General features: G+C 37.3%; 2 protein-coding genes across 2 annotated transcripts; both read left to right on the top strand.

Moving 5' to 3' along the window:
* Positions 1–3,703: 3,703 nt before the first annotated feature.
* On the top strand, positions 3,704–5,161 carry LOC125845931 (uncharacterized). Its single transcript, XM_049525416.1, has one exon. The coding sequence runs from the start codon at positions 3,704–3,706 to the stop codon at positions 5,159–5,161; it is 1,458 nt and encodes a 485-aa protein (XP_049381373.1).
* Positions 5,162–5,296: 135 nt separating this feature from the next.
* On the top strand, positions 5,297–7,515 carry LOC125845930 (uncharacterized). The gene is made up of 6 exons (XM_049525415.1): positions 5,297–5,857; positions 6,080–6,220; positions 6,311–6,579; positions 6,669–6,710; positions 6,816–6,917; positions 7,071–7,515. The coding sequence occupies exons 1-6, from the start codon at positions 5,297–5,299 to the stop codon at positions 7,513–7,515; spliced, it is 1,560 nt and encodes a 519-aa protein (XP_049381372.1).
* Positions 7,516–14,663: the final 7,148 nt, after the last annotated feature.

Raw genomic sequence — 14,663 nt, 5'->3', positions numbered from 1 at the left:
GGACCAGTCCCACCAGGAGCGCCTGGAACAGATGAACAAAACCCATCAACAATCACCCTCTAATTCAATTAGTAACTCTGTGAATTCGCGAATGAATGAAGCGATGAACATCGCGATTTCGGAGAAGGAATTAGACGGGATTCGTAAAAATATTTCCACAGATCTTAATGATGTGTTTTATGAAAGATTGGTTAATGGGGATGAATCTCCTAATCAAGGCTACAACACATCACAAAATCAATTGATTCTATCATCCCAATCGCAAGATCTGAAGACGCGATTTCTGGGCAAATCGCCAATGAATCGCCTGAACACCGCCTTCAATTTCGAGCATCCTCCCAGCAAATTCGAGGGGATTTGAATAGTGGGGATTACTCCCCTAATGAAGAGGTACACCTCACTGCAATCTCGAGTAAAATGGATGCTCGAGTCACCGGCGGTGAAGATTCCGGTGGTGAAGACGCGATAAACAAGGATTTTGACGGCGACATGGTTCAAGGAAGCAATTCTACTGGTAAGCTGATTCATCTTACTAATATTTCCAATAATTTAACTCATGAACAGGTCCAGGAGGAAATCCAAACAAGAATGGGCAGATTTCAACCACAACAATCACACAACCATCAGCTGGAAAGTGCATCACAAGGCAATGGTCAGAGTCCTAATCAAAAAGGGCCCTTATTCCACAAACAAGAAGATTCGAATAACCAAAAACCATTTCCACAAGAGATGACGGTAACGGACAAGGAAGAACAATACAATGAACATGATCAAAGACCAGGACAGGGTCCAAATGACCAACCAAATAGTACAAGCAAAGCAGCTGTTGAAGTAATTGATGTAGACAGTTCGTCCCAATTTTCATTTGGAGTTCAAGCTGTTGATACAAATCCCAGCAATGTGATACAGCAACAACCAGGTAAGGACGTCAATTTGCGTTATACTATGGACACTGATCAAGTGCACGTACAACAGAGAAACAAAACCAAGTCACATGACAATGTTTCAAACGAAAAAGAAACTCAACCAGGTAAGGTCACTAATCCGATTCTTGGGTATAATGCTGTAACTCAGAGTAGTAGTGAAGGTCAAGTACATTTGAATGCGAAAGAGCAACAGAATGGTAGTATAATTGAGCAAGAACAGGTAACCAGGGACAGCAAGTCTCATTAAACGGATGAGCAATATCATGGTAATGGGAATGAAAAACTTGTGCAGAATTGTCCATATAAGCAAGGAGAGAATTCTGACCCTAATAGCTATCACAATGCTTTCCCAAAAAATTTCAAATAACTTTGAGAAACATGTTCCCCAGAATCAAAAAAGCCAGGCCACCAATAATCCAAATCCCTCCACGGATGAAACCACTCCAAATAACACTCAACATGCCAAAAGGGACCAGAATAGTGAACCAGCTCCATATACAGTGATTCAAACCATGACTGTGAGACTTAGGCATAATCAAGCCCAACAGGAAACTCCCATTGAATTAGTGCCTCCTAAAATCACATCCAAACAAGGCTTACCTGCTATCATCTATGATATGGATGATTATATGACAAAATTGGCTGTGGACTGCAAATATACCTTAATAGGTAAATTTAGCAGTACTATGCCAAAAATGGAACTTATTAGAAAGAGCTTCATTCTACAAACTCAGCTGACTGGAGGGGCCAATATAGCTCATTATAATGCCCGACATGTATTTATTGACTTGGAAAATGAATTGGACTATAATACGGTTTGAACACAACAAAGAATGACTATCAAGGGTAAACTCATGAGGATACAGACCTGGACTCCTAACTTCACACCGGAGGAAGAAACACCTATTGTTCCTATATGGGTACTGCTCCCAGGTTTACCATGGCACTGCTTCAAGAAGGAGTTTATAACACCCTTATTATCTCCCATAGGCAAGGTTCTGTATCTGGACACAGCTTCTATTAAGAGAACCAGAGCTAGCATGGCAAAGGTAAAAGTCCAAATGGACCTAACTAAGGCTAGACCTAGGCACGTATGGATTGGACTTGATGAGGAAGACCTTATCATATGAAGGTGGCTAACTATTGAATATGAAAGTATCCCTCCATATTGTGAATATTGCAAACATCAAGGGCACATGGTATATGGTGCAACTTCAAAATAAGGGATGAGGAATTCAAAAAAAGGAAGGAGCTGGAGGCAGAAAAGAAAGACAACAACAAAGGGGAGCAATTGCAAAAGAGTAATGACAACAACCAGACCAAAGAAAAGGAAAAAGAGGAGGTGCAAAATCAAAGAAAAAAGGAGGCTAGCATCCAGAGGCAAGTTGTACAGCAAAGGGAAGAGGAATGGCAAACACAAAAAAGGAAACACAATAAACAACAAGAAGAAAGAGTCCAAAAAACAATTTGGAGACCAACTTCACCACAAAAAAGGATGGCAAATCAGCAAACAGGTATGTCAAATAATCTTACCCATAATTCCTTTACTAATCTGAATATGCAGGAAGATCAAAATGAAGAAAAGGAGGAACATACCAGAAATGGAAGGCTGCAAACACATGAGACACAAAACAGGCCTGTAACAGGCCCTAACCAAGCAAATCAACCAATACAAACTGGCAACAAGGAATATGGCAAGAGCACAGGTATTGACTCAATGCTCCCAATCCCCACACACCCTAATAATGTATCTGTTGAGTGCATTGTTGAAGTTGAAGGAGGGATGGAAGGGGGAAGTCAGGAGAACCATTCTAACTTGCAGGAAGGGGTGTCCAAAGGGGGGAATTTGACTCATGTTATGCATAGGGGGTATACACTGACCATAGTACTGATCTTAGAGCCTCTGCAACCACTACTGCTCAACAACACAACACACAACAACAGAAACTGCAGCAACAACAGATAGAAATTGCAAACTGTATAAATAAACAACAGGGTAACAGTGCTGAAAGAGGGCAGAAGAACCATAATGTCCAGGCCAATGAAGTACCCGAGGTTGACAAATCCAAGCAACAGACAGGCAAAAGAGAGAATCACAATCCAAGAGGGGCAGCTATGGCAAAAGATATGGGGTCCAAAGCTAGTACTAGCAAACAAGGGACCACCCCAAAGAGCAAGAATAAACCTAGTAAAAAGAAGAGGGAAGCAGCTAAGAAAAACTTATATGCACAGCAAGGAACTGATCCAAACCAGTAGGAGGAACAGAATCATCAGGACAACAACTGTAAGAAGTTTATTATGGTGGATGATCTGCAGGGTATGGATATCACTGCCCTTCAAACTCAGTATCTTACCCCCCCTCACAAGGATCCTCCAGACAGGGCTATAGCATGTAAGGTCAACTATGTGCCAGGTAGTGATGAATATGATGTGAAAAATTCTGAGAATGAGCTAGACATAAATAATCAATCCTTACAAGATCAGGATGATGATGATGAGACTAGCGAGCTGTTGATTAAAGCTTTTAGTCCTCATAATGCCAATGATCTAGAAAAGGAAATCCACCAGGTATCAAGTCAACAAGGATTATCACCTAGAGGAATGCATTATAGCAGGTTCCAGACCAAACAAGGGCAGAATCCCATTGCTGTCAAAGCAGGCAGACCAAACACAAGACTCTTTACCTCCAAATCAGCCCAATGATCAGTACACTCATATGGAATGTAAGGGGGATTAACACCCAATGTGTTATGGAAAGACTTAAAATGCTCAAGAAGATGCATCATATTTCTATTATAGCTATCCTAGAACCATTCTCAGACATTATTCATGTGCAGTCCTTCAAACAACAACTTGTTATGGATCAGGCTATGAGTAATTGCAATGGTAAAATATGGTTATTTTGGAATTTGGATGTTGACTGCAAAGTGTTAGAGGAGAATGAACAACAAATTACTTGTGAAATTGCCCATAATGAGCTGCAAACTCAATTCACTACAACATTTGTGTATGCCAAATGCAAGGATCATCTTAGAAGACCTCTCTGGGACAGAATGCTTCATCATGCCAATGTTACAACCAATTCTCCTTGGTGTGCAGTAGGGGATTATAATGTTATCACTTCTATGGATGAAAAGCTAGGAGGGGTGCCTTACAACATGAGGAAAAGTTTGGAATTCATAGTTGTAATTGAGGCGTGTGGTCTGCAGGATCTTGGCTTCAGTGGACAGAAATTTACATGGTCTAACAACAGGGGTATATACAACAGGGTGTGGAAAAGATTAGACAGGGCTCTGGTAAATGACTCTTGGCTGGAAAAAATGCCTCAAACAACTATCATTCACCTCCCTTCAGTGGGATCTAATCATTGCCCCCTATTGATGGAAATGAAGGCTAGAAGTGAGGATCATACTAGATACTTCAAATTTGTGAACTGCTGGGCTGATCAACCTAACTTCAGTGACGTTGTTCAAGCATGCTGGGAAAGGGAATTGGAGGGCAATAGTATGTGGAGGTTCCACCAGAAACTCAAAAGATTGGCTGGCACTCTTAGCTCTTGGTCCAAGGGAGAATTTGGAGACATCTTTATCAATGTCAAGGAGTATGAAAATAAAGTCAAAATTGCTGAGAAAAACTTTATTCAACACAATACAGATGAGAACAGAGCTGCCTTACATGAGCTGAATGCAGAATATATCAGATTTCTAAAGTTGGAGGATTCTATATTAAAGCAAAAAGCCCAGCTCCAATGGTTTAGAGAAGGCGACAGCAACACTAAATACTTCCACTCACTGATAAGGGGGAGAAGAAGGAGACTCTTTATACACAGAATTCTAAAGGAGGATGGGGAATGGTTACAAGGTGATGAGAATATTGCAGCTGCAGCTTATGATCACTTCCAACAAATCTTCACAGGTGAAGATAAGTTCATCAGTGAAGGACCTCTTGAATGCCTCCCTAGAATGATTAATCAAGAAAACAATGATAAACTGACTGCCAGGCCTACTTTGGAAGAATTAAAGGAAGTGGTTTTTTCCATGAACCCTAATTCAGTAGCTGGTCCAGATGGCATGAATGGTTGCTTTTTCCAGAAATGCTGGCAGATCATCAAACACGACCTGCTAGAAGTCATCCTAGCCTTTTTCAGTGGGCAGATGATTCCCAAATACTTCTCCCATTCCTGCATCGTTTTGCTGCCCAAAGTGAACAATCCTAATAAGCTCTCTGAATTTTGACCTATCAGTTTAAGCAATTTCACCAGTAAAATTATTTCTAAACTACTAAGCCGGAGATTGGGACCTATCTTACCAAACCTGATTTCTCTCAACCAATCAGGCTTTGTCAAGGGGAGAAGTATTTCAGAAAACATCATGCTAGCTCAAGAGATCATCCATCAGATTAAGAAGCCTAATATTGGGAGCAATGTGGTCATTAAATTGGACATGGCAAAGGCTTATGACAGGGTCTCTTGGCCCTATATCTGCCTGGTATTAAGGAGAATGGGCTTTGATAAGACATTTATTGACATGGTATGGAGGATCATGGCAAATAATTGGTATTCAAGTATTGTTAATGGAAAAATGTATGGCTTCTATCAATTCACTAGAGGTCTCAAGCAAGGTGATCCTCTATCACCTGCCCTATTTATTTTAAGGGCAGAGGTCCTTTCTAGATCATTGAACAGAATTCACAACAATCCTAACTACCATGGTTTCTTTATGGAGATGAGAGGTCCTCAAGTTAATCACCTTAGCTTTGCGGATGATATTATCATATTTACTTCAGGAAGGAAAAAGTCGCTTGAACTGATTATGCATACGCTGAATACATATGAAGAGACTTCGGGACAGCTAGTGTCAAAGACAAAAGCCATTTTATGGTCCATTCGAATGCATTCAACAGCACTAGGGACAGGATTAAGAGAATTACTGGTTTTAGGCAAAAGGAGGGTCCTATTACTTATCTTGGATGCCCTCTATACATTGGCAGGCCAAGAATTATTTACTTTTCCGATCTTATTAACAAAGTGGTTAATAGGATCACAGGATAGAAGGCAAAAATCTTGAGCTATGGAGGCAGAAATATCTTAGTCAAGCATGTGTTACAATCTCTCCCCATTCACCTTATTTCTGCTATATCTCCTCCCTCTACAGTTATCAAGCAAATTCAGAACCTTATGGCAGACTTCTTTTGGGGATGGAAAAATGACAGGAAAAAAATACCATTGGTACTCATGGAAAAATTTGAGTTTTCCGTATGAGGAAGGAGGCATTGGTATGATAAATTTAAAGGATGTATGCATGGCTTTTAAATACAAGCAATGGTGGATCTTTAGATCAAAACACACTCTTTGAGGAGACTTCTTAAGAGCTAAATATTGCCAGAGATCCAATCCTATCAGCAAGAAGTGGGACACTGGTGACTCGCCTACCTGGAAACTTTTAATGCATAACAAAGTAAAGATTGAGGAGCACATACATTGGACAATCAACTCTGGAACTTGCTCTTTCTGGTGGGATAACTGGTTAGGAGTTGGACCTCTAGCACACTTCTCTAATGAAAGCAACAGGTTCAATAACAACACAGTGACTGATTTCCTGATTGAGGGCCAATGGAATCTGGAGATGGTGATACAGCAGGCCCTTATAGCATGGTAGCAAGCATCTTAGATACTCACATTCAGTACCAGCAAGGCATCCCAGACCAAGCAGTATGGAAACTTAATTCTGATGGAAATTTCAGTTGTTCTTCTGCCTGGAATGAACTCAGGGAAAAAAGGAACAGGTCTCAACTTTATGCCTTTATTTGGCATAAAAACATCCCTTTAAATGTTCTTTTTTGCTATGGAGGGCATTAAAAGGAAAGCTACCTACTAATGAAAATTTCCAGCTTTGGCAATGAACCAGTGGCATGTTATTGCTGCGACAGACCTGGGTGGGATACTATAGATCATATCTTCAATACTGGTCATTTTGCAACACATGTATGGAGGTATTTCGCTAGACATACTGGAATCCAAACAGACCACACCTCTCTTATTCATCTAATTATGAGATGGTGGTCGACCAAGTCCAACAATAAAGCTCACAAGTTAATTCTCCAAGCTACTCCAATATTCATCTGCTGGAATGTATGGAAGAACAGGTACGCGAGGAAATATGGAGGGAAGCAGTCTAACATCTCTAGAGTCAAGTATGTAGTTTACAAGGACAACTACAAGCTTATGACTACTACCTTCCCCTACATCAGATGGCCCTCGAACTGGGCAGAATTGATCAAACAGGCAGGGAAATGTTTTCATGATACCAAGGTGTTTATAGTGTATTGGCAAAGACCTCCTGAACAATGGGTGAAACTAAATACAGATGGTAGTGCATTAAGTAACCCCGGGAGAACAGGTGCAGGAGGTATAATTAGAGAACACAATGGTGAAATGATCTTAGCATTTGCGACCCCGCTAGGAAATGGAACCAACAACCAGGCCGAAATAGGAGCAGCCATATTTGGCATGACATGGGTACTTCAACTGGGCTACAAGAGTGTTGTGTTGGAAGTGGATTCGCAGCTGCTCGTGGACTGGATCATGTAGAAAGCCAAACCTCCATGGAGTATCAACACACAGCTAAAGCAGCTCCAGCAGCTCATCAGACAAACACACTTTTTTAAATGCAAACACACCTTTAGGGAAGCCAACTTTGTGGCCGATTCCCTATCAAAACAAAGTCACAAATTTACATGCCCCCAAATATATTCCAACAGCCAACAATTACCAAAAGAAGCAAGAGCCTACTATCAATTAGACAAGATCGAGATGGCAAGTTTCAGAAGAAGGAAAATCAAGAGGATCAAAGAACCTCCCTGAACATGATCACAGCCTATTCAATTTAGCTATGATTTAAAATTATAGTTTCTTCGAATAGGTATAGGCTTATTTTGTTTGTGTTTATTTTGATATTGTAATGGGAGAGTCTCCCTTATTTATGTTTTCCTAGAATCCTTGTATTGAGAGGAGTCCTCTCCTTAGGTGCTTAGTTCTAGGTTTTTCCTTTAATAGTATGGGAATTAGTCGACTAACCTTAGTAGGTAGGTCGACTTATGACCCACCATAGGATCGGAGGTTAGGTTTATGTCCCCCTCCTTGTACATTTTTTGAGCTCTTTTGAGCTTTTATTTATGCTAAGGCCTGGGGGTGTTGCTAAGCCCCTGACCCCCCCCAAGGGTCGTTCAAATAAAAAAAAATAAAAAAATTAGGACTTTTTCCACCATAATTCCCATATCAAAACCTTCTCCCAACAATAATTACCCAAGTAACTACGTTTTACGGGTCGAAATACGGATTAGGGGAGTAAAAACCTTACCTTTAGCACCAAAAGTTGTGGAAAACTGTCAAGAAATCACCCGGGGTCGCCTCCTAGCTCTCAAGAATGAAACTTGCAGAAAATAACATTTTTGGAGTTTATTTGCGACTTAAGTCGCGACTGTCCCACTACAGCGGGATCCATCCAGCTATAGTGGCCCCGCTCTGGCGGCTTGCGCGGAGACAGAAAGTTGAAATTAGAGTTCCAAGCTCCCATTTCACAATACACTTTCAAATCAGGACATTCTAAAATTACCCTTTCACGCTAAGATCATTTTCGAGAGTTCTACTCGCCCGAATTTGATTTCGTAAACTCGTACGGGTTCCTTAACGTCTTAGATATCTACTCATGTAATCAATACCATTATTAAATCTCTCATTCATTACCAGATTTTCCTAGACTCACTTGACTCCGATTTCATCCAAATCTTGACTAGGCTAGGAAATTTCAAGTTACTACCAAAAAATTTTCTGGCCCAAATTCTTTCCCCATTAGCTTTTACATNAATTTGATTTCGTAAACTCGTACGGGTTCCTTAACGTCTTAGATATCTACTCATGTAATCAATACCATTATTAAATCTCTCATTCATTACCAGATTTTCCTAGACTCACTTGACTCCGATTTCGTCCAAATCTTGACTAGGCTAGGAAATTTTAAGTTACTATCAAAAAGTTTTGTGTCCCAAATTCTTTCCCCATTAGCTTTTACATAACGACGGAATGAAGTTGTTACAATCATCAAACATATATTATGATAAATTATGTAACAGATAAAAATGATTAGATATGAAGATATTTTTAATCATTCATTATATATTTACAATTCTTGAGAAATGTGATTATGTCAAATCATCTAATTTCTGTTGAAATATTCTCAAAACCTACTAAAATTTACCTCTTTTTTTCTTATAGCAGTTGATTATTAGAAATATTGTTCAAAAGCTTACAAAGATTACGCGGGTAAATTACCTAGTATATATATAAAAGAGAATCCTAGACCCGCATACGTGGCGCCACCACAAACCAGGATTCCCTTTTAATTTATTTAATTCCAAAATTAGCCTTCCATTTCATGAAAAGTTGTGACTTTATGAAAAAGTTACGACTTTTACAAAGAGTTGATGACTTTTATTAAGAGTTGTGACTTTTATGAAGAGTTGTGACTTTTATAAAAAGTTGTGACTTTTGTGAAAAATTGTGACTTTTATGAAAAATTGTGACTTTTCCAACGAGTTGTGACATTCCCGATAAGGCACAATAAGCATTTATTCACATTACCCTTTGTTGTCTATAAATAGAGGGATTTCCTCTTATTTTAAAACAACGAAAATTCTGAACTTCTTCTTCTTCTGCACAATTAAATATTCGTGTACTTTGTTCCTGTTGAGTGGCTCACTGACACCATTATTTTTGTATCAATGCACCGGTGAATAAAATCATTCTATCATGAGAGGATCTATTCATTTAAACCTCGGGTACTAAAGGGGAATAATTTCCTTAAGGGGACAAATGTGCATTCAGTGAGCTTGATTTTTTTCCTTTATATTTCATTCTATTGTTACAGATCCTGGTATGTTTTTTATAGTCATTAATTTATGCTTATGTTATTAATTGTTATTTTTGAGTACATGTTTTAAACTTTGTTGTTTATGTTTATGCTTTTGATCATTATGTTGAAGTAAAGATATGTTAATCAAAAGTTGGATGTAATCATTAGACTATTGGTGTCATGTAGATTAAAATTCTTAAACTTGTAAAATAAATTACTTTGATCTTTATAGAGCTTTCAATGACTAAAAGATCCATGTGATGTTCAAGAAGGGACTTTTGAGTGTTTAGAAGTTATGGTGGTTCCACACTACCTTGGAGTTTTAGTTATTCAACTTTCTATATTATCGAGACATTCAATCAATTAATGACATCCAAAAAATAAAGGAATGTAGTGGGATGGTAAGTGTTGTACTCAACCTTAATCAAAAGTTTGGGGTTCAAATGTTGGATTAGAGTCAATGAATTACCCCTCAAAGTAGGACGAATCCATATTAATCAAATATTAAAGAAATAATTATCTCCTTATAAACATTAGATTAAAAGTCGCAAAAATATATATAAAGTTTTAACCATATTGATCGAAACATAAACAACAAAATATGCCTTTTGGCTATCAAAGTAGTGTCATCGACTGCGAATGATTTTGAATAAGGGACTTGCCAAGACATCATTTAATCCAAATTGAGAGACATACGTTATTCCATTGAACTTCAAGAGATGTGTTTTTAAATTTTAATCAACTTATCAAGTATACGACTAATTATATAAGATGTATAATATTTAGATTTTGTATGTAAAGGCCTTGAATAGGAGAAAAACTCTCCCAATTGATGAATAAAATGTTTGTACCACTTTTTGAAAATACAAATATAGACAATGAAACAATTACATATCCTTTCTAAAGACTTTGGTAATGAATAACTACAATGAAGAATTAATAACAAAATGCATAAACACTTCGAATCAAATCTTTTTGGTTTTAAGAATATTTCATTTAATCTCTGGATACAATATTCTTGACAATTTATCGTAGGGTTGTACCCACTCGAAAACACTTATATTATCAAATGTTCAGAAGTAGATTATTAACGTAGTTCACCACCACGCAAAGCACGAACAATTTACCTGGTAATAAAGAGTTTTTGGCTAAAACCATCCCTAAAGTATAACTCAAACTTAGGGTACATCCTTGTGGTATAATTGTGAACAAAAAACATTCTTTTACTATCCCAAAATTTACATAAACATCCTTTCTGTTAACTAACTGTTAAAAACTAACAGAAAGAAAAATATGTGCTAAGCACATGACTTTCCTCCCAAAGTCTCCATATACTGTAAATTGATTGCTTCATCTTTTTATAAACAATAGCTCATGTGCAGATTCTTCTTTCATATGTTTGTACAAAAAAATAATTTGCTCTGTCCCACTTTCAGTTTAACCTTCAAAAAATGTGTCCCTAATTGAGGGTTGAAATTGACTGCTCATATAACTCATACATATCCATTCTCCGATGCGAGCAAAGAGGAAGCGAGACAAGCCTAATGTGCCTAGTTGAGAAATGATAAACAACACTCATAGAAATACATCGCGTCTGATAAAAAAGTAAGCCGATAAGAGGAAAGATTGGCCTCACTTTGAAAAGAGAGCAGATGAGAATTTGGAGTTGTAGTAAAAGTAGTCATTTTATGTTGGATCAGTCTCGCTTTGAGTTTTTCGTATTAAACGTATCTTGTGTGTTTACCAAGCGCAACGAAAGTACTCTGAGTTGCCTAAAAGAATTTGGTTTTTCTTCTTTTTTCCACCTTGAGCATTTTAATACTTCAAACCAGCAAAAGAGGCTAATATTTCACCTGAAAAATAGGACCAAAACTTGCACAAAAAGCACACTCAAGAATACATCAAGGCAACTAATTAAAAACAGGAAAAAACGATTATGAAAACTGGTAAATCAGTACAAAAATAGCATAAAAATCAGCAAAACAATACCAAATTAGCCAAACACAGCAACACACTAGAAAACAACAAAAAAGTTGATAAACCAATATATAAACAACAAGAAAATCAGCAAAACAACACCAAACTAGCATAAAACAACAAAAACAAACAGCAATACAATAGAAAAATTGGTAAACCAATAGTAAACAACAAATTGTTTGGCAAAACATAAGAAAAACAACATGAAAAGACCAACAAAACAATAGAAAATCCAATAAAAATAAGTAGAAACAGAGTCTAGTACCATTAAATTAACAGAATAAGTAAACGAACAGCAAAAACCAGTAGCATATCATCAGTTTGATACACAAGAACAAAAAAGAACTCAATAAATAAAAAAGAAGTAATTTCTTCAATCGTTCCTGCCGTTTTGAGATGTTTGAAAAATGTAACTTTGATGGCCGACTTGAGATTTGCCTTTTCTAACCTGAAATAAGANATTATTGAATGCAATGAATGACTATGTGGCTCGTATAAGACCCCTTCGAGGTCGAATACGCCATGTTACGACTAGGGGGTACTCTCGGATCGTGACAAGCATCAGATGAAGGAGTGCAAGTTCTACTATTATGGCCAGGCCTACCACATTTCTTACAATGAACTGATTTTTGTTTCCTTTTTAACTTCATCCTGCTAGCTCCCGACTCATTATCTTTTTTCTTTCTTAGTTTTTGTTTCTTCCCTTTCTTTGTCTTCTTCAAGTATAAAGATGGTAATAGTAGAGGATTCTGTGACTTCGGCCATAAATCAGGACCATTCATAGGCAATATCAGAACTTCATAAATTTTTTGATATGTCTCGACCTTGTAACAATCATCGACATAGTTTAAAACTTCATCATTTTTCAACCAAATAGATGATATAGCATGCTTACAAGGGATACCTGAAAGTTCCCATTGCTTACAACTACATGTCCTGTTATATAAATCAACAACCCAAATATCACCTTCAACAGGTCCAATCACTTCATAGTTCCACATATTCGACTTTTTAGGAATATAAATGGCAGCATCCTCCATAATTTTAGTCAACTTCTTCTTAATAGTAGGACAAATATCACCCAAATTTCACTTTTCAGCTTTCTCCCTATTTGAGTTAATTCTTGTCATGAGCAAATGCCTAATGGTTTCCAAAAGTTTAATAATTGGTTTATCTCTCGCATCAAGAATAAACTTATTAAACACCTCACATTGATTGTTCAAAAGAATGTCACACTTCGGAAGCGGAGAGAAATGTGATCTTGACCATTCACTAGGCAATTTCGTAAAAAGCCATGCATAAGCATCTCTATCTAACTCAAACAAATCAGCCATAGAAGCATCAAACCTGTCAATAGTTATTGCTAAAGCTGCCTTCCAAAGAGCATTTTTTGATGCCATTCCACAGAACCTAGCTTTCTTGAAATTGTTTTGCAAGTGTCGCACACAAAATCTATGAGAAACATCAGGCAACACTAATTCAAAAGCTTTAAGAAGTCCCTTTTGCTTATCTGACATAAAAGTCCACAAGTATTGCTCCTCAATTTCAAGGTCGTTAATTAAATATGTTAAAAACCAACGCCATGTTTCCTTATTTTCCTTCTCAACTATTGCATAAGCTATTGGAAAGATGTTGTTATTTCCATCCAAAGTAACCGCTGATAATAACTATGCCCCATACATGGTGGCCTTCAGCCAACACCCATCGACCCTAACAATCTTTCTACAACCAGCCTTGAATCCTACTTTACATGTTGCAAAACAAATATAAAACCTTTGAAATCTCATCAACTTGTTAGGTATCTCATTTGGAGTTACTTTCAGGAAAACGGAAGTCCCAAGATTGGTTTGAACAATTTCATTGCAATAATTCCATAATATACTAAACTGAACATTTATATCTCCATCGATCATTGCAATAGCTTTTTCCTTTGCCCTTCTTGCTTGATGCATACTTACGTGTAGCCGTAATTCTCTACTCAATGTGTCTCTAAATTCTGATGTTTTCCAATTCTTTTTTTATCTAACTCTATCAACATACCTCTTTGCAATCCAACTGGAAGTGATATTTTTGTTGTTATAATTCCACCCAAAACAAGTATGCTTGGGGACAAACGTCTTTATTTGAAAAGATGTGTCCCTTTGCATCGATGAACCTAATATCCTCCAGTTACATCCATTTTTCCTGCATTTGGCCCTTGCTCTTCTTCTGTCATCTTTGATCCACTCAATTGACTTTCCTATTTTGGCTTGATTTGCAATCACAGCTTCTTTGAATTCTTTCTTGTTACCGAATATCATTCCCAACTCCAATTTGGGATTAATGGCATCTGATTTTGGATTGTGCTTCGGAAAGTTAGAATCTTCATTTTCAGAATTGGAATCACTATTTAAACTCCATGTATCATCAGAATCTACATAATCTGAATAACCTTCCACATTTTGCATCTTTTCATTTACATAATCTTGATTTTCATCATTTTTCTCATGCCTCTGATTTATATTGATCCCAAAAGATTCAGCAGAAGGATCAATATATTTAGAAAATAATATATCATCTTCCTCTAATGAATAATCAAAATCTTCAAAATCATCATCATGAGAATCATCACTATTTGCTTATGTATCACTTATTGGCAAAGAATTCATTCTCGTCTTCTCGCAATGTTGATGATCATCATGATAGAAATTCAAATGTTCAAACTATATCTCAATCACTCTATCCTTTGGAATGCAAGTAGCAAGTTTAGCTACTTTAATATTGCTNGCTTATGTATCACTTATTGGCAAAGAATCCATTCCCGTCTTCTCGCAATGTTGATGATCATCATGATAGAAATTCAAATGTTCAA

The sequence above is a fragment of the Solanum stenotomum genome, chromosome 11 (assembly GCF_019186545.1).
Source record: "Solanum stenotomum isolate F172 chromosome 11, ASM1918654v1, whole genome shotgun sequence".
Classification (NCBI taxonomy): domain Eukaryota; kingdom Viridiplantae; phylum Streptophyta; class Magnoliopsida; order Solanales; family Solanaceae; genus Solanum; species Solanum stenotomum.
Note: the sequence above shows the minus strand (reverse complement) of the source record. Positions and strands in the feature narration are given on the sequence as shown.